The 19722-nt window shown below is 39.8% G+C and overlaps 1 protein-coding gene across 1 annotated transcript in view; it reads left to right on the top strand.

The window, feature by feature from the left end:
• lrp1ab (low density lipoprotein receptor-related protein 1Ab) overlaps positions 1-19722 on the top strand; it is an 85467-nt gene that overhangs the window by 483 nt on the left and 65262 nt on the right. The window contains exon 2 of the mRNA XM_017415061.3: positions 13400-13540. Coding sequence (XP_017270550.1) covers positions 13400-13540 — 141 coding nt within the window. The remainder of the gene's footprint in view (positions 1-13399; positions 13541-19722) is intronic.

Consider the following 19722-nt stretch of genomic DNA (forward strand, 5'->3'; position numbering starts at 1 on the left):
CACACACACACACACACACCCACACACCCATGACATGACACGAATCTGAGGAAAATGCGCGTCTTCATCCCAACATTTTAACCCAAACAGACCAACTCCTTCCAGGCCACAGCTCTGATGGCAACCATTCAGTCCAGACCTGCTGCTTCTAATCCCCCCCGATCATGGTAATAAAAAAATAATGAACGCCTCTCGTTCCTAAGAAAATAATAAAAGAAAAAGGGTAGCAGCGCTCGGATCAGTCCTCGTGTTTGTTTTCGCTTTCTTGGCGCAGATGGAAACGGCGGTTGTTGTTTTTTTTTTTCTCCTCCTGTCTGCTCCCCTCTTTAATGGCGCGGCTTGTACAGACTTGCAGCGTTCACGGGCTGCCTGGGAATTACAGTTTATCGGTGACAGCTAAAGGCGCTCTCTTCCGAGAGTGAAATGAATAGCCCCCCACCCCCCGCTTTTATCCTCTCAACGTCCCGGGAGCTCCTTAATGCCCCTGAACCCCTCACGGTAATTACGAGGCATCAAACGCACCACCGCTCCTGCGACGATGCGTCGCGGACCTGTTGAGCTGAGTTTTTTCTTTTATTGTTGCTGTTATGATTTCAAACAGAAAGTGGCGCACCCATTTGCACCCCCACCCCGGAACAACATGGTAAATGTTCAGTTTTGCTCGTGCAAATGGAAAATAAATATGCAAACATCTTGTCATGCTGCAGCATACACAGGCCCCGCTCTGTTTTGGAGGATCTTGAGAAAGGGAAGCTGTCGCTGAGGTTTCACAAGTATGCAAGCTCCACCCTCCTCCTCCATCACTATGTAACATCTGGACACAGGGAGACCATTAATCCAACTGAGATGGGACTGAAAGGGGGGGGTGAAGTGAAGTGGACACACGGTTACAGTGCAGAGCTCAGATCTTAGGGCGCCCCTCATTTCTTCTGATGATTTTAGCCTCCAAGGAGCCGGGCTGTCTTGTAATCCTTTTAAGTGGTCTTCAGCAATGGTTCTTAGGGCTTGTAACTCTTTTTTTTTTTTTTTTGGAAAATAACTGCTTTTTTTCACCCATTTGCACTCTCTGCTTTTGCTCAGCTCACAACCTATGAATCATTCAGTTTAGACAAAAACGAAACAAAACACCTAAACTCAAGGGATGATCCAGTGTTGGACAGCCTAGTTAAGAACTCATCTCATGTTAGATCTCTGGGCGCTTTGTTGCTAGCAGCTTGTCCCAAAAAAAAACAAACAAACCCAGTCGTAATTTGTTCCTATTTATCTCCAACTGCTGAAAGACAAATGATGTTGTTGCTTTTTACTGTTTGTGTGTACAAATGTCTGTTTGTTACCAAAACATCTCACAAATCACTGGAAAAATCCTATTAAAACTTGCAGAAAGTAATCATTGGCTGTACATCTGCAACATATTATTACCTTTTTGAAGTCCACACAATTCAAGATGGCCACCACATCCAGGCTCCCACAAAAATAGCTATAACTCAGTCAGTTTGACAGACATTGAGCTAAGACCTAGTGTGGTAGTAGCTGAGACTGAGCCCCGGCATGTATTCTGAGCACTAACCGATTGAGGAAGACATTATTTTAAAAAAATTGCCAGTAAGTATTCAGAGTCAACTCTATTAGCAACATATCTCATAGACCACTGTACAGATTTAGGATTACAAAACACAACAGTTCAAGATGGCTTCCTCTACCACCTTAGCTTTGGAAACACATAAACGGCTGTAACTCAGTCGGTTTTACAGATATTGTGGTCAAACTTGGCATGGCTGTAGCTCAGAGTCAGACACAACATGTGCTCCAAGTCTGCTCATTGTGTAAAACCTTTACTTCAAATTTAAGCATCTTGAAGTCAACCCTGTATGTCTGTTAGCAAAATATTTCATGATCCACAGAGCAGATTTTATTGAAACTTTCAAGAAGTAGTTATTCCTTGTGCATCTACTGCTGTTTAACTTTTTGAGTCAGTCCAATTCAAGGAGGCCGCCACAGCTGACCAACCCTGATCAAAATGGCTGTAGCTCATTAAATTTGACAGAAATTTGATCCCTGCTCCCTGTTATCAAAGATTCCATATCAAACCAACTATTTTGATTAGAAGTAAATCAGAAAGATTAAAAGAACGTCCTTCACGATCTACAGAACTCTAAACATCCCCATTGTTGGTTTGTTGCTTCTGTTTGACCTAAACCTGTAGAGTTTTACAAAAATAATGGAAAAACTTAGACTAGAGAAGCTTGAATTCCTCCTTTTTTCAGTTTTTGTTAGAGATGAAGGCTTCTAATTGTTAAAGTTCCACACTTTGTCAGTGGTTATTTTAGAAAGCATGGTGCCAGTAGCTTGGATGCTAACAGGGCTTTTCATTTATTAGGGGAGTGATTTGGTTATGTTCTTTTGGACCAGCAGAACCACAAAACCAACACCCCTTGCAGCTATCTGACTCTTGTTTTTTCCCCCCACAATAGTTTGTTTTAAAGCTCTCAACCTTCTGTTTAAAAGAACGTAGAAAAGCTGACTTTCTTCAGATGACAGGGGCATAAATATTACCGTTTTGCAAACTTAGTTTTTGTTTTGTTTCGTTTTAACGCAGTCAGCACCGACTCCTGATACTGATGCTGTTTGGATTTGCGTTCAGACAGAAAAGCGTGGAAACTGCTTTTTAGCATTTAAAAACAAATTGTCAAACATTACTCTTTCCAGGTTTTAAATTGAATTCTGGATTTCCCAAAAACGAAGCTGAACACATTTAAACCTGGGTTTTGGAGCCTTGTTAAGTGTAAACACACGCTGAACACAGTTATTTTGACTGGAAGAATATCAGGTTTTAAATAATATGATGATCATATCCAAGTGAATTTACAGTAATAAATTTGAAACATTAAGAAATAAGACAATCATTCAAATAATCTTTGTTTATTTCGTTTTTCGTGTCATTTTAGTGTGGAAAATGAGAAGCAGCTTCATTACTCACGTTTAGCGGTTTTTTGGGGTGATTTTTTTTAACCAGCTGAGGCAAGAATCACATCTCATAATTTTTTCGATCTCATTATACCCATTTTGGTATCACAGTTATCCACTGTAACAGTACATTTCAGCACCCCTAATTCAGATAATATCAAGGTTCTTTGTCATTTTCATGTTTCCATGAAAACAAGATTAGTCCTCAAGATCAGCAGCTTCTAATAACAACTGAACAAACTGTACCAAGAAATCTAGATAATTGTGTGATCTTGTGATGTAAAATCTGTAGAAATCCTGCTAACAAGTGAAGATATCACTAGGTCATATTAGATTAAGTTAATTTAATCTTGACTGGTGAGTAACTGCCACCATAATGACACATGGATCATTATAGCTGGTTGAAACCATAACTTATATTGATGTCATTTTAAAACCTGCCTGTAACTTACTGTATTTATAGTTTTGAGAACATCATGTGTCACAGTTAATCAGCCTAAATGGTGCAGATTTAAGTGGACGTCAGTGTTTATATTGTTAGAAAGTCCTTATCTCGGGATAATCCTGTCAGTTAGACATTTCGGTGTGGGTCAGAGGCTGGGGAGGTTGGAATCCTGAGGCGTGCCGTGTGTTTGCACCAACCCTCTTTTTGATGCCCCCCCCCCCGCCACCCACCTCCGAATCGTCTGGAAACACCCGCCTCCAAAATTCAACAGCCTTCATACAAATTCAGCTGAATAAAAGGACTCTCCTGGACCTTTTCAAGTGGCGCTCACTGGGGAGTTGTTATTGTAATTCTGTTCATCCGCATCACAAACATATCAGATGACTTCAATAAAACACCAAAATGACTTGCCAACACTTTTTTTTCGCCCCCCACCCCACCCCACACCCCCACCCCACACAAAGAAATATTGGGTAAACAGAAGATTTTGTGGGAAAAATAAAGCTAGGTGTTCACCCTTTGGCATCTGTGGGATAATTTATATAAAGCTTGCGTGCAGGTGTTTTGTATTTTGATCCTCCGCTCTGAGTGAAAACAACAGTGAAATGATGATAGCAGATGGGGATTTTTGACTTCAGTCTGAGAATAGATCCCGCTTTTATCCCTTGATTTCCTCCCCTCCGTCGCAATCAGCCGTGACAAGAAGGTAAAACCAGGTCAGCATTAGCGTCTGTGCGTTCCTGCCCACATATTGTAGGCGTGAGACAGAGACGGCGGTGTTTGTTGACTGAATTGCAGGGGTTTGCTGTAATTGGTGTTTTCTGCGAGCTACATCACTATTTACCCACTTTAAAACCTATGATCCTAAAAAGGAATGCACTGGCTTCTTTAATTACAGCAGGAAGTGTAGGTTTATCTTAATTCAGCCCTTTAAGATTCACTTGTTTTTCCAGACAATGAATCAAGTCTGCTGTAGATTTGAACTTTTTGTTCAAGTCCAGAGTCAACATGATTTAAAGTTATATTTTTGCTTTTACATTTTGTTGAACCTATTTAGATATATTTTTCTTTTCTTGTTTTTGGAGGGGCTTTGCTATTCTTTATGTTTTGGGCCTGTTCAACCTTTCCAGCTCTTGCACACTCAGACATCGATGGCGTTGTTTGCGTTCGACTCGACCGAAAGAATCGATTGCCTTCGCACCCGATCAGCAGAAAAGCGTCAGACGTATGGAGATGGGGTTTCAATTATTTCATGCTCTCCTGCAACGTGTCAAAGCTGTTTAATCAGAGTCACAGAGCTTCTTCTCATTGGAACTTTTACTGTGCCCGTGTTGAGGGAAACAGCGGTGCACTATTCACATTCAAAATATAACAAGCTCTAGATCAAAAGGAGGCATGCTGAGCACAAAAATAAAAGTGTCAAAAAATTTGCATCTTAATAAATTGTCTCACTTGGTCTGACCCCAGATGCTAGTAAGACGTCACCCAGTTCATTTATTTATTGCCTGCCGCCATGACAAGTGAGTGACATAGTCATTTCATTAGCAAAATATCTCATGATGCGCTGGCTGAATTTTTAATTTTAATAAAACTCTCAGCAAATAATCCTTGGATGGACATCTACTGTACGACTTTTGGAGTTAACTCAATTCAAGATGGCTGCCACAGTGGATAGATACACAAAACTTGCTATAACTCAGACAGTTTTCTAGATATTGAGCTAAAATTTGGTGTGGTAGTAGCCGACAGTCATTCCCATTACAGAACATACAAGATCTTTGTTTAAAACTTTGGACAAAGGCAGCGGGCGATATGCATTCCTTCAAAGAATGCACGATTAATTTTTTTTTTCACCTAGTCTAGTTTAAAACCAACAAATAGGTTGATTCTAAAACTAAACTATACATGTACAGTATGTCCGTTGATTAATTTCTGGGGTTTTCATTAAAACCAACCCATTGGTTCACAAGATTTTTTGCTAACAGACAGACAGGGTTGGTGCCAAAAGTTGATGTTTTATTCGAAATATTGAGCAATGTGCAGTGCTAGGAGTATGTGTTGTGACTGACGGTCAACATCTGTAATGTTGACAGGGTTATAGCCATTTTTGTGTTTATTTGATCAGCTGTAGCGGCCATCTTGAATTGAGTTCATTTTAAAAGTTAATCAACTGTAGATGTATGTCCAATAATTACTTTATAAGAGTTTGATTAAAATCTGTCCAGTGGTTCATGAGAAATTATGCTAAGAAACAGACACACACTCGCATACAGACAATTACATGATCTCCTTTCGTGATGACAGACGATAAAGAAAAAAGAATCCTGCTGGTCTCACAGTTTCATGTTCCTGCTGTATGTTGAACAGTTTCAGTTTGAAAACTTTTTGCCCTCTATGTAAGTACAGACGTCCTGTTGGTTGTGGTGTTCTTAGCAATAAAACAGTATGTTGCTTGGAGTCCAACATTAAAGTCAGAAATAATCATTTCTGTTCGTTTTTATTTGATAGAAAAAGTTGCTCATTAGAAACACTGACTCACCCCTGCTGGCATTGTCATATTAGCTGCTTTTTACAGAAGGTCTAAAGGTCAGCCATGAAAAGTTTATAATTTGACTTAAAAACAAAGAGATCATCATTAAAGGCCCAAAGTAAACATCAGCTTCTTCTTTGTGTGAGCCGTTCCTAGCAATTATTAAACCAAAATCATTACTCTTTTCTACCTTTTTTAGAGTGATTCTAATGAGGGGAGTCACTATCATTACATCCCAGCACCAATCACCCTTCCACTGAAGTAAATCATCTCGTTTAGGAGCATACTAAATTGGGTTCTCATTCCTAGCTTTCCCTGGAAGCTTTGAAAGGCAGATTTAAACCAGTATTTACAAGACTCCGAGTTGCAGAGAATGCCTCAGTTAATGTGGTCCAGCCTTCATTTTGAGGCTCCCATATTCTGTTTTGATAATAGCCGAATCTGGGCTGACTGTTTATCTGCGGTTTGCACATTGCTGCGCTATGTAGAGTCTTCAGGATGGGTGTAGAACAACCCCTCTACTGGCAGCCAAAATGAGCCTGTTTCAAATTTATTTCTAACAATCCCACTCACTCTGCGTGCCTTCTTCTGGACTGTATTTTACTGTGAGCTCCTGCAGAGCCCCGTCCGGTTACCTCCGAGGTAAAGCTGCACTCTTTTGTTGGGAGGTGTCACAATTGTACAAACTCTGCTATTTAATCATGTTAATCCTTTTAAGCACATGGCTTAAAAAAGTCTGAACTGTGAGCTGGTTTTGCTGGTTTCGTGCCTACCTATGACTTGCCTTATAAAACGGATAGTTTCCACTGCGTGGGTACTGCACAGTGTCATTTTGAGAGGTTGCTTAATAGTTACTGGAAAGGGTTAGTGAGTTGTCATGAATTAGATGGTATTGATCACATGGAAGCATTTTCATACTCTTTTACACTCTAATTTAGGTAAATATGGTTAAAACTATCTGCTTTAAATGTGGGGTAACCAATAGTGAAATTTAGCTAAATTCAGTCCAGTGGAATTTGACTTCTTTCAAACCTGACACAAGGGATCTAGTTGCTTACTTTTGTCAGTTTGTTTTCCTTTTCACTTTTTTCTGCAAATCTGGAAGATCTGAGCTCCACACTAGAGGACCAGAAAGGGTTGGGGGTTATGGTTGATGAGAAACAGTCCTTTCTCATGTCATTATTAATATTTTTGCCTTTATTTACTCCTTCACGTCAATTCACATTCTCCTATATGTTGGTGTTTTTTTAAAGGCATTTAATAAAATCCATGCTCTGTTGCTCAGTCTCTAGATCTGCAAGGTCATTGGGTGCACGATGTACTCATATATGTGCTCGGTGTAAGGCGCTGTGCTACTGAAACAAAAGTTAAATTCATATATCAAGACCTCTAAACTTCACAGTCATAATCATGGCGATGTGTCAGTTTGGAATAAATCAAACTCACAAAATAAATACCAGAGTCAAAAACAACTTCCTACATCATAAAACCTCAGAAGCTTTTCTCTTAAATTTGAAAGCAAACCGTTCCTTCATACCGCTCTGCCTTTTTTAAGGCAGGGTTACACACATGAAACCAATTAGAAGGTGCTGGAATGCGCTGCATGGATCTGGAGTTGATCTGTGGAGTCAGATGGCCATATTCAGGCAGGAAGAGGAAAAATGGGTCAGTGTTGCATCCCAGCTGGTGTTGGTGTCTGTGTGGAGGCTTCCATCTCTTGGCTGCTGAATCGGGGTCTGCCACAACGTCGTTCACTCAACCGCCCCGTCCCCGTACCATCCCAAAGAGTAAAAACAGAGCGACGCTTAAATTACACCTTGTGGATGAACAGGCAGCCTTGAAACTGCTTTATCAGGCTCAAGGGAGGGACATTTCTATAAGGCTTTGTCTACATTTATGCATTTCCTCCTTCGCTCATGTGTAAGGCCTTCTGTTATGCAGAGCGCTTGAGGGCAATTCATGTGCACTGTTTAGACAGCGATGAGGCCCAGCAGACCTGCATAAGGAAATACAGTAAGTGTGTTATAGGGCTGGCAGCATGCTTAAAGTCAAACCAAGTCCTCTACATCCACATTCCAGGAAGTAACTTGAGGATTTACAGTCACATATTAGGATTTAAACATTTCTTAAGTAAACTGTTTGTGACAAAGTTGTGGAGGAGCTTGTAAGGCAGTATGGTCATCAGTCCCACGTAGGGTTCCTTACTTGTTAAGTCCAGAAAAAAAATCTTGAGATTTGTTTTTGTCCAGTTAGCACATTACTTTACAATTATTTCTTGGTTTGAGAAACATAACAAGGAAAACATAGAAGTATATATTTTACTTTTGTGTGTGTGTGTTGGCACAGAAATCCCGAATGGCTGTCCTTGATTTTTCTTTTCCTTCCAAGAAAGTGTTCAGACAAAAATGAATAAATGAAATAAATAAAACATTGATGGAATACTGGTCTCTGTTGATGGTTCGGTTGGCTTTCTCAGCATTCCTATTTGCTGTCTTTAAATAACAATTTATTTCCTGTTTTTTATTTTTGTAAGTAAGTCACACCAGACAGTTCCTACGTGAGTTAAAAACAGGGAGCTAAAAGTTTCATTTCTTCAAAAACTTTGATTGTGTCATTCTTTCCTATAAAAGGAAACTTAGCTCTGCACAGTCTGTGTTTATATTCAGGATCATAAAAGAATGGAACACGTCTAACTGTCTGAAAACCTTTAGTATTTATATATTAGATGTTTTAGTTCCTCCCAACCCTCAATAATCTAGGCAGCAAACTTTTCATCATTCTGCAAGTTTTAAAATTAGTTGCTGATGAGTATATGTTTTGTGGTGAAGTGTGGGAAAAGCATTGTTTTACGATACTTTAGTTAAAAAAAAGGATTCTGTAGACAGGTTCTTTATACACATAAGTTTAAATCAGATTGTCTAAAATTGATTGTTAGCCATCTGTGTGCCAAATAACCAATTTATACTGTGTTGTTGGGGATCCAATGTATTTTTCCCTCAGTGATTTGAAAAGCTTTTTTTTTTTTTCTTTTAATACGCAAATGGCCTGCCATAGGATGTTTCAAATGGCACGACTCTCATGACCCTCCACTGCTGCTGTGGATCATGACCAGGAAATCTTTCCACGCAGCTGATTTAAAGTGAACAGGCTGGTCTTAATGCCTCTGCGTGCTATTCTGAACCAGCCATTCATCTTTGCTTTAGTTAGCGTCTTGCCCTGCTACTTTCCTGTCGTGCCAATAAGCAAAATTCAGGTAAATTTTTAAAAAAGAGCCCATTTCTGGATGGGAGCGGTGATCACTTTTGATGAACACGTGTAGTTCGTTGTGTCTGTTGACAATTAGCCAGTGCCTCAATCTAGTCGTAGTGCTTCACCTGAAACAGAAGCATTCAGGATTTTGGTTTAAACAGTTCATGTGTTTTGTGGTTAAATACATGTACCAACTGTAGAAGTTTTTACAATTTAGTCCCAGCAGTGTGAGGAAGCTGCTTCTGTTGAAATGTTTGTTGAAATGTCATCATTAGAAGGAACGTAGACATCGAGCTTCTGTGGGTTCATGTAAGAAGAATATGTATGCTGCTTTAATGGCATTAGTGTTTGCTTTTGGCTCAGTGGAAGTGAACTAAATTGATGTTTCTTATTCACTTTGGCAGAAAAATTTACATGAACTCGACATTTCCATAGAATTTGAACCTTCTCAAATTTGTAAGCACTTTGGCAGAACCTTTGGAGAAAAATGAATGTGTTTGCAACTTGTATTAATAACTCACATCTCTGTACGAGATATTTCACTTGGCTTTGAAAGAGGAACTGCTGAAGTGGAGGGCTGTCTGTCTTTCCCAAAGTCCTCAACCACAACCTCCAATTAAGCTTCGAGGTTCTCCCTCTGTGGCCATTTCATGCTGGTGTGTAAAAAAAAAAAAAAAAAAAGATGATATAATTAGAACCCACAATGTTTTATTTTCAGTTTTATGCTTGCTCATAAGGAACAAGCCATTCAGCCCAGCTGCTTCACACAGAAATCAAAGTTCAAAGGAATGCCTTCACATAGCAAAGGGTTCAATGCTGTAACTCATTTCAGCTCAAGGCTGGTTTTGGTTGTTAAGAAAAATTCGGGCCAAACCCCATTTCCTGGTGATACCCCTGCTTCATGACAATTAATTGGAAGTTTCAAAGAATAGTGGGTAAAATATTCTATTTTGACATGGAGTATACACTGAAGAAGTCGATTTGTGTCCCAGATTCCTTTTATGTGAACAGGCTCAAATTAAATATGGTCATAAAGACCAAGAAAAGCCAATTATCTAGCTTGCAAAAGATGTTAGCATACATCTGTTTATTTGTTTGTTTACAAAGAATTTCCTTGACACTAAGCATAATACACCAAACTAGACATCACAGGGGTTACTGTCCCAGTAAAATAAAATGAATAAATATGACCCTATATTTTTTATTTTTGCTATATTTTATTGTTGTAAATAGATAATAGAGATGCCAATACAATACATCAAACTAGACATTGCCAATGTTTTTGAGGTAGTAATACTTTTTTCAATAAAGATACTCTCATAAAATGTGTTATTTCCAAGGTCTTAACCTTTTGTTTCAAGTGTGCCCCTAAAAATAAAACTTTGTATGAAGATCCAGATAGCCCTACGCTTTACCCTAATTCCCAGAAGCATGGTAAAAACCCCAACCCCTCCCCACTCTGTATGAATGCCCAAAACGTAGAGGTAGCATTCTGTAGTAAGGGGAAGTGGTAAAATGGCAATTGTCTTATGCTACAACATAATGGCAGCATGATGGATTAATGGTTAGCACTGTTGCCTCATAGGAAAAAGGTTCTGGTTCAAGCCCCGGGTTGGACCGGGGATCTTTCTATGTGGAGTTTGTGTGTTCTCCTCGTGTTTGCGTGGGTTTTCTCCAGGCACTCTGGTTTCCTCCCACAGTCTGAAAACATGCATGTTAGGCTGCCTTCAGGCTCAGGCCTTCATTGAAAAAGAGATCTCAATGGAATTTGTCTGGTTGGAAAAAAAAAAAAAAGGATAATAAATAATCACAGGCACAGTATGTATTTTTACTACGATTCAAAATGTTGCAGGACCTTGTACACTGGGAACAAAAGCCAATCTAATCAGCAAAATCTGTTGGGGTTAGGGTTTGTCCATTCCTGTGCAGCTCTCACTCGTATCACAAATTTGGCATCCCATCTTTATGACTTCTCTGAAAAAAGAAGTAAAAAAAAAACTGGGTTTAAATCTTATCCTGCGGCAGCACTTGTAAACCTCGCGCCTGGCATTATGCAAACAGAACACTGGAGTTATTCTGATGCTCTAAATTTTGAAACGCAACACTGTCTGTTAATCTCCTCAAGTATCAGGATTCTGTTCATATAATGGGCAGGTTGTAATCGGAGCCATGCAGCTCTTTAGCGCCTAATTGTGTATACAAAAAAAAAGATGGTACTCGTTGGCATTGTTCAACACCCCCACCTCTCGCACACGAACCGTCACATAAACAAGAACCAGGGTCTAACCACCTTAGCCTGACAGTCGTTTGGGACGTGATTGCAATGAAACACTAGCTTCGTGCTCTTGTAATTTCAGTCACATCTCAGCCCTCTCGCGGTGCTCCCCTCCACCACCCACCCTGAACACCTCCCTGCCTGCCAAGTACATAGGAAGGCAAGTCATCCAAGGCGAGGGAGGGCTCAGTTCCTGCAGAGAATCACAATGAGACCTTCAGTGCCGTCCTTCCCAGAGCAACAGTACAACAACAACAAGCTCCTCCAATGACATGACCACTGTGGTTCTTTTTTTATTATTATTTAAATACTGACTATATTATACCACAAAAATGAAAGGAGGCATTTCCTTTTTGAGTATATTTGGCAACATATTTTCATTATTTTGTACAATGACAGCAGGCGTTACCTGGAGTTATGGTTTGACTTGAACTTCTTGTTCATAATAACAGCGTTAGTTTCCATTTAGGGTCAGTTTAAATAAACTGTATGAAAACAAGCTCCGTGGATAAACAGATTTCACTGCTTACACTGGAGCTTTAAAACATGTTAGCACTTGTACTGTTTTAAAACGCTGAAAGAATCTGTACCTTACCAGATTTAATTAAAAATCCAATTTTGCAATCTTAGCTGTATGCTTTCCTTCACTACTCATTCAGAGTAAAGGGAAAAACCTTCAGAGGATCTAAGAGCGACTGCATTCTGTCACTCATTCTGTTACTCCAGTGTTAAAGCTCGCGGAAGTTTTATCCAGTCCTCTGCCCTTTACAGTGACGTAAGGAAACCAACATGCTCATGCAATATTTGCAAAAAACATGCTGACAGCAGATGTGGTCCGTTGAAAGTACTAAACGATAAACATTTGAGCCTGACAAACAGCTGATATAATTATTATGAATTAGCACCGCTTCCAAGTAAGAACTCAAGATGTTGTCATCTCGAGGAAACCGTCAGCTGGGTTCGCTTTCTCTGTTGTCATCGCTGCACTTTCGGCTGTTTGTGCGAGGAGAACCTGCAGTTGTCATCTGACACAAAACATCACAGCATACCCTTTTAACACTGCATGGTTGTTTTCTTTTTCCTTAATGTATCTCAACTGCTGTAATAAAACTGCAGATGCTGATGCTAAGGCATTGATTATAAATGTTTTATTTAACCAAATGATCAATGCTCCTCATAAAAAAAAATCTTAAAATAAGACTCACTTTGACTCTGTGTCCCTCATTATCAGCTAGAAAAATAAATCGGAGGTGTGACCAGGTTCCACCAAGTGCTGCTGTAAAAGTACTGGGTTGCCCGTTCAAACAGTATTTACCAAATTCAGCCGCTGCACAAGTAGGAAAAGATACTTTTGAGCATCGTTTTTTTTTTTTTTTAGGTGAAATTGTGGCAACGGTGTCAGACGTCTGGTGGGTCACGGGTGTTGCTGCGGCGCTGCTAGCCCGCGGTACACTTCAACAATCTGTGCTGACTCGCTGCCCAGAACTGCCGTGCTCTGCACTTTCCCATGGGCTAGACGGTGATTGAATGCCCAGTTACATCTTAGCTGTGACACATGAAAGAGCCTTTGTGGTTAAGGCTGAAAAACACCTTAAGAGTAATTAAAAAAGCAGAGAGAAATTGAATGTAAGCTTAAAGAAGGGGAGACAACAAACAAACCCTGAAATACAAGGCACTACTGTTGGTTGTGGACTTGTAGAGGTTTTTTTTTTTTTTGAAAGTTGGTGTGCATGTGAGTGTTTTCATACACAAACATCATCAATTTAAACTTGGCTTGACCTTTTATGTGTTGCTCCAAGCTACCAAGTTAAGATCTTTACTAATTTAGCTGCACGTTTATAAAAAAGAACCCAATGATGTCTTTGTTATTAAAAATAATTATCTGTCAAATTATTAATAGTTTTTTTTTTTCTGATAATGCACTACTGTTTTTCAGCTCCCAAATCTGATGACCCGCCCAAGACTTGCAATCCGAAGCAGTTTGCCTGTAGGGACCAGGTGACCTGCATCTCCAAAGGTTGGCGCTGCGATGGAGAGAAGGACTGTCCAGATGGCTCAGATGAATCGCCAGATATCTGTGAGTATGCCCACATAGAACCCTGCAGGGTTGTGTTCTTAGCCCTTGTGTTCTTTCCATATTGAGAATGATCAGTTTTACTTGGTCATTAGCATTGTACAGCGTTGATTTATTTATTTTTCTTGTTTCCTTTTATGGTCACTATTTAGTTTCTGCGGAGGACACAAAAAATTGCATGCCTTAATTAGCTTTCAAGGGACCTCAACACAATGCTCAGTTTTATTTGAGCCTGAAAAGATGCAGGTTATGGCCTTTTTCTAGAGAGGACACTTCACTGCTGAATTATTGCTCCTTTTCTGTGGCTTTGTTTAGTCTGAATGCTCAGGGATGTGTCTGCTCTTGTCTGGACTCTTGAGGGACCTTTGCAGCCTCCGAGAGCTCGCTCTCAACCTCTTTCATCTGTCAGCCTATCCATCCGTAAACTCTCCGTCCGTTTTGTTTATACCCAGGCAGCGATGGTGATTTTTACCATCTGCTTGGTGCCACGCCTTACATCTGTCATGCCACAAGTATTTTCACCGTTGCCTGACGTGCAGAGGCAAGCAGCCTGGCGCCACATTTTAAGGGGGACATGTTGTCGTGGATGAAAAACAATAAAAGTATTAACATATGGCGTTGGGGACCGAAAATGATTGAGGTAGCTATGGGTAAGAAGACATTGTTGCTTTCAACTATTTCTCCATATTGTAAACCGTTATGGAAAAAGGTGAAATTAAAGTGTTACTGCAAAATCTTTAGTTTATGGTTGGAGTGATCAGTGTTCGATCAGTTTTCCTGCAACATTCTCTTCCACCTTTGAGAAATAATTCCTGACCACTGAGCTTTTTTTTCCTAATAAGGGTTGGAGAAACTCAGCTAAAATAAATGTTTCCGAAATGTTCAGAGCAAAGGAAAACCCTAGGTTTAGTTGTGCAAATAACAGCAGTCTCAGAACTTGAGCAATTTCGTCAAAAGTGTGCAACACCTAATTCATTCACTCGAGCCGTGGTCATCCAATTTGTGCCCTTTTCTGAAAAGCAATTGAACTGAGTGAGTTTTTCATAGCACTTATGTAATTTAGTGACTCAGACAATAGTGTGATTCATCCTCTGCAGGGAGAATTGAAGGCAGTGTTTCTCCAGAACATTAGGGTATGTTCTGCTCAATTACCCATTTCCCACGAGTGCTACTCTGCCTTTTTGTTTTACCTTTTAGTTAAGGTGCTTCTTCTCAGTCAATGTTAGTTTTTAAGGTAGTTGTTAAAAATATCTGCTACAGCTATTAATTCACTTTCTCCCATATGCCTTCTGCAGTCTGACAAGCCTAGTCAAAGGCAAGGCGCCTCGTAAGTTTCACAATAAAAGCAACCAGACTGTGATTTTATCCACAGTCGTTAAGTTGTTCCATCCATTAAGTCTAAGTAGTGTTTAGAATGGAGGGGTGCAGATTAAAAAAAAAAAAGCCTAGAGAGTGAACGAGTCTGAACCAACATAAAAGGGGACAAAAGAGTTTAAAGGGAGTGCAGTTTGACTATGAAGATTATTTAAAATCCTGCTAAGTTAGAGGTGGAAAACTCTCCTCATCGCAGTGTCTGCTGTCACAGGGTGAATTTTGCAGGTCATTGGGTTGATTTTTTTTTTCTTTTCCTGTTTGTGAAGCACCACCAGAGGCAATCTGACCAACATGCCGTTACAGTAACAATTCTGCTCTCGGCTGAGTAATTGTGAAAATTAAAGGAGCGTTTCTTGAAGAATTACATCTCTTCTGTCCCCTTACATGCCAGAGGTTTGGACTAAGATCGTCTTATGTTTAGAAATGACAGAGTTGTAGCTGCTTTGGTCAAACTTTGAAAATAACATTATGCACAGTCTCATACAATGTCACCAGATGTGACACTCAGAGTACGTGTTTTGAATGACTCTCAGCTACTTCTACATCAAATTTTAGCTCAATATCTGTCAAATTTACTGAGTTTTATAGACATTTTTGTTTTGGCTAATGTCATAGAGTATGTACATCCATTGATTATTTTCAAAAGGTTCCAATAAAAGCATAAAACTTGTTACAATGAGATTATTTAAAAAAAAACGGTCCAGCATGCCCCCCCAAACCCCCATCTAATTTCATTTATTTATTAATGTTACTGGAAATTAGAGTGATGCTTACTATAGTTACCATTTTATCTCCAGTTCAAGTTATTTATTGTCTACAGACATACCTAAAAACATTTCTTTTCTCTATTTTTTTCTTTCTTCTTCTCTTGTTTTGTCGGTGCCCCTCTCCTGTTGTGTTCCTGTCCTGATGTGGGACTGGCCAGCGGTCTGTCCAGCCTGTTAATGAGACACTGTAACACAGCCTCCAGTGCACTTCAGCCAGGATGGAGATTTGGTTTTGTTTCAGGATCGCACATCATCTGAAAAGGCTGAGTGCTCGTGAAAAGTGTAATTAACAATCTGCTCGTATTAGTCCAATCTCCCTCAGGCTCGAGTGTTATTATGGAAACCTCATAAGTTGAGCTAATGCGGCTGAATTGCCAGTTTTGCGTTTTTGTTCGGCCACCTGTTTTGTTTACAATGATGGTGAATCTGCTTGTTGTCACTGTGATGGATCTTTGATCTGCACTTCTAGTAGCTATCCATGCTTGAAGTAAGTGTCCTCCTCAGTACCATACTGTCTAAGGCACTAATTGCCTGTCATTTCCAAGCTATTCACTAAGGCTGTAATTACGTTGAGGAGCCAGGCTTCTCTCTCTGTAGCCGAGCTCACATTGCATCTCATGAGCAGCTGACGCGGTGCAGCCGTACATCAGCATCTTTAGCCTGTCGACTTGATTATATGTGGGATACTAAAGAGGAGTGATGCTGTGGTTCTTGTACAAATGTGTTGACTAAAATGAATTGGTGCCATTTGGACAGATTGTTAACCAGATCCTCATGCATATTCCTTCCCGGTTTTAGACGAGACATTTCAAGTCATTTGTAATGCTAAGCAATATGGCCAAAACATAAATGTCTCATTTTTTTTTTCCTTTTTTAATTGACAGCATTTGTAATGTTATTTTTTTATTATTTATAATGACTAATATTATGACGCTATGCTTCAAACTGTGACCATTTAATCACATTTTGTGGATGGTGCAACAAAATGGTAACAATTATGTGTAACAGTAACATCTTTTTGAAAAATGCCCAAGAAGATTGCTTTTTTATTGTTATCATAAACCTTGAGGGAGAAAATTAAAGGAGATAGTTGGATTGTGTGTTTGTTTGTGTATGATAGTTTTCATCAGTCTGACCCCTTCATAACAAGATTCGCATTTTGTCACTGTGAGTCGGTGCCAGCGACTGATAAACTTATCACAAGTCACGCTTTGTGCTTTGATTTTGGATTTATGTACAAATTAAGATATCAGAGTTCAGTTTCTCGGCTCCCGTTTGCTGCTCAGAGGGGACGGTGAAAGAGTTCAGATGAGCCTCTTTTAAAAGAAAATAACCACAACAGGCTCAATAAAACTAGTTGCTTAAAAAAATATGTACTAATTTTGTCAGCAGTGAACATTTGTAAGCAAACTTTGCTTTGTGTTCACAACCAAAAAGGAAATGCATAGATGAAGCTGGGCTGTGATGAAGAGAAGTACACACAGTTGTACAGCTTTATAAGGAAAACATTGTTTCGTCTAAGATTAAATTAACATAAATTTTCTTCTAAAATTTGATCTAATTTCAGTTGAATATAAAAAGATGATCCATCTCCCTGCCATACCATTACATACTGACTTATGGCCCAGGAAGTGGCTGACATTCACCCTCTGGGCAGGGGTTTTTACTGTCTTCACTCAACAGTGCTGCTCTTTGTGGGTCGGCCATTTCTACTGCTTAGGAGTGCGCTCAGTATTTCTTAGATTGCTGCCATGAAAGTGGGCGATAATGTAAGTGCCTGTGTGTGCACGTGTTTGTTTGCTTGTCTGTTAGCTCAATATCTCATGAACCATTGGACAGATTTTTAAGAAACCCAAAGTATTTACTGGATACACGTCTATAACTGATTAACTTTTGGAGTCAACTCCAGTCAAGATAGTCGCCACAGCTAATTAGCCTTAGTAAACGCAAAAAAGGGCTACAACTCAGTCAGTTTTATAGATATTGAGCTGAAGTTTGGTGTGATAGTAGCTGGAGGGCATCCCCATCAAACACCCCGAACACTAACAGACTACTCAAGATCTTAGTTTGAAATTTCTGCATTCAAAGCGACAGGCAATATGTATTCCTTCAAGAAATACTAATCCGGTTCAATTACTTGTGTATTTACTGGATTACATGAATTAATCAGGAATTTCTGTGTGTTTTAACTTTATTTTTTGGTTGTTGTTGTTTTCTTACTAAATGTGTTTTTGTGCAGAACTTTGGTCCAGGACTCATTGCTTTTAGTTTGCTTTGCTAACAGAGGAATAGAGAATTGTAAATGTGAAGAAAGAGTTGTACTGAGGTATATATTCTACAATATTCCATCAGGCTAAACAGTTTAAAAAGGCCCTGAAAGCAGTTCTCCAGCAAAATGCTTTTAGTAATTGTAACTTTGAACAGCCATAAATGTACTTTTTAGGCCATCCTACTATTCAGGATGTTTCTGTCTCATAATTTCAGTCCCCTTTCATATCTGTCTTGGAACAGTTGCTGTGGAAATACAAACTCCTTCTGGGGTTTTTTTGTTTTGTTTTTTTGTCCAGTCTGTGTGCAATTAGGATTCTTGCATGAACCACTTTCATTGTGGTTGAGCCAACGAATAAGAACAGATGTCTGAATAAGCCTTGCATGTAAGCACTTTCTCCATCTTGAGGGGTGCTTGCCTTTAAGGAATCTCTTTCAACATCAAAAAAGAAAAAACCTTACGCAACAATTGTCTGTGCCTAATTCTCTGTTTGACTCTTTTATCCCTGATTTAGCATTAAAATATCCACAGAAGGACCACAAAACAGTGGGTGAAATGTATCTCAGTCATGCAAATGCACTTTCTTTTTATTTGCTGTGTTCTCTCGGCACATTCAGGGGGAGAAAATGGGCAGTTAATTAAAAGGAGTTAACATGAGTTTTTCACTGTACTCTGTTATTTTATAAATTGTCTCAACACGGGGGAATAAATGTTGGGCAGAGGGAAAAAAATGGACACACATTAATATGGTTCATTGTTTTTGCTAGAAAGTAATTTTGAGTGGATATTTCTTGGAATGCAGTTTCATATTGAAACAGACTCCCCCTGAGCTCAAGAAATTACTACATAATGAAAACGTTGTCCGACATTCCTAATTGTACAATGTTCATGTAGATACTGAAACTGGACAGTTTGCCCTCAAATTTTAGAAATTTCTTCAATGAATTCTTTGATGGAGCAGTGGTGAAAAGCACAGACCAACACGTAGATATGACATGTCTTTTGGCCAACATGTCTTTAGACCTTGTCGCTGCATGCCGTAGAAGACCGTGCTTTTGTAGGAAGGTCCGATGTGAAGATTGAGTTATGTCCACATGGCTTCAGGCAGCCATGAACCTCACAACAAGGCTAGCTGTCCATCGCTTGCCTTTGAGTCCCTCCCTCCACCATCTGACAGCCATGCCACAGCAGTCTCTCCCAAGCTGCTGAACTCGTGGCATAGAGTGATGGGAGGGAGGATTTTGTTTAAAAAAAAATCAAGCAAACGTTGTATAAAAAAACCCAAACAGATTATGTTTCGGCTAAGGGGGTAAATTGAAATGCCTTTGTTGGGGTCTGGTCCTCTTTCTATAAAGACAGCCTTTCACGGGGAAGTTAGGGGGATTTGTTATAAACTGTAAAGCTGTAGTTGCAGGGGGTATGAGGCAGGGGCAGGAGGGTCTGTAGTGACGGTGGCCGACACACTGCTCCCACAGAGGAAGAGGCAAAGCACTGTAAATCCCTCTGGTCTGTGGTGCCGAGCCTTCCTCAGCTTCACCAGCCTATCAACAGACCACAAACACAGGACTTTCTCACGCCACACAGGCACCACTCACCCTCCTCTTCTATCTCCTCCACACCCTGTCTCTTCTCTGCATCTTTCCTTCTTCCTGTGTCCCTTTGTCTCCCCCCCCCCCTAACTGCAATGCACAGACAAACAGGACTGAAGTCACCTTGTGTGCTTCATCCTCATATCTCATCTGTACTCCTTGCTCTTGCCTGAAGTGGTAACTTGT

This window comes from Kryptolebias marmoratus, linkage group LG8 (assembly GCF_001649575.2).
Source record: "Kryptolebias marmoratus isolate JLee-2015 linkage group LG8, ASM164957v2, whole genome shotgun sequence".
NCBI classification, from domain to species: Eukaryota; Metazoa; Chordata; class Actinopteri; order Cyprinodontiformes; family Rivulidae; genus Kryptolebias; species Kryptolebias marmoratus.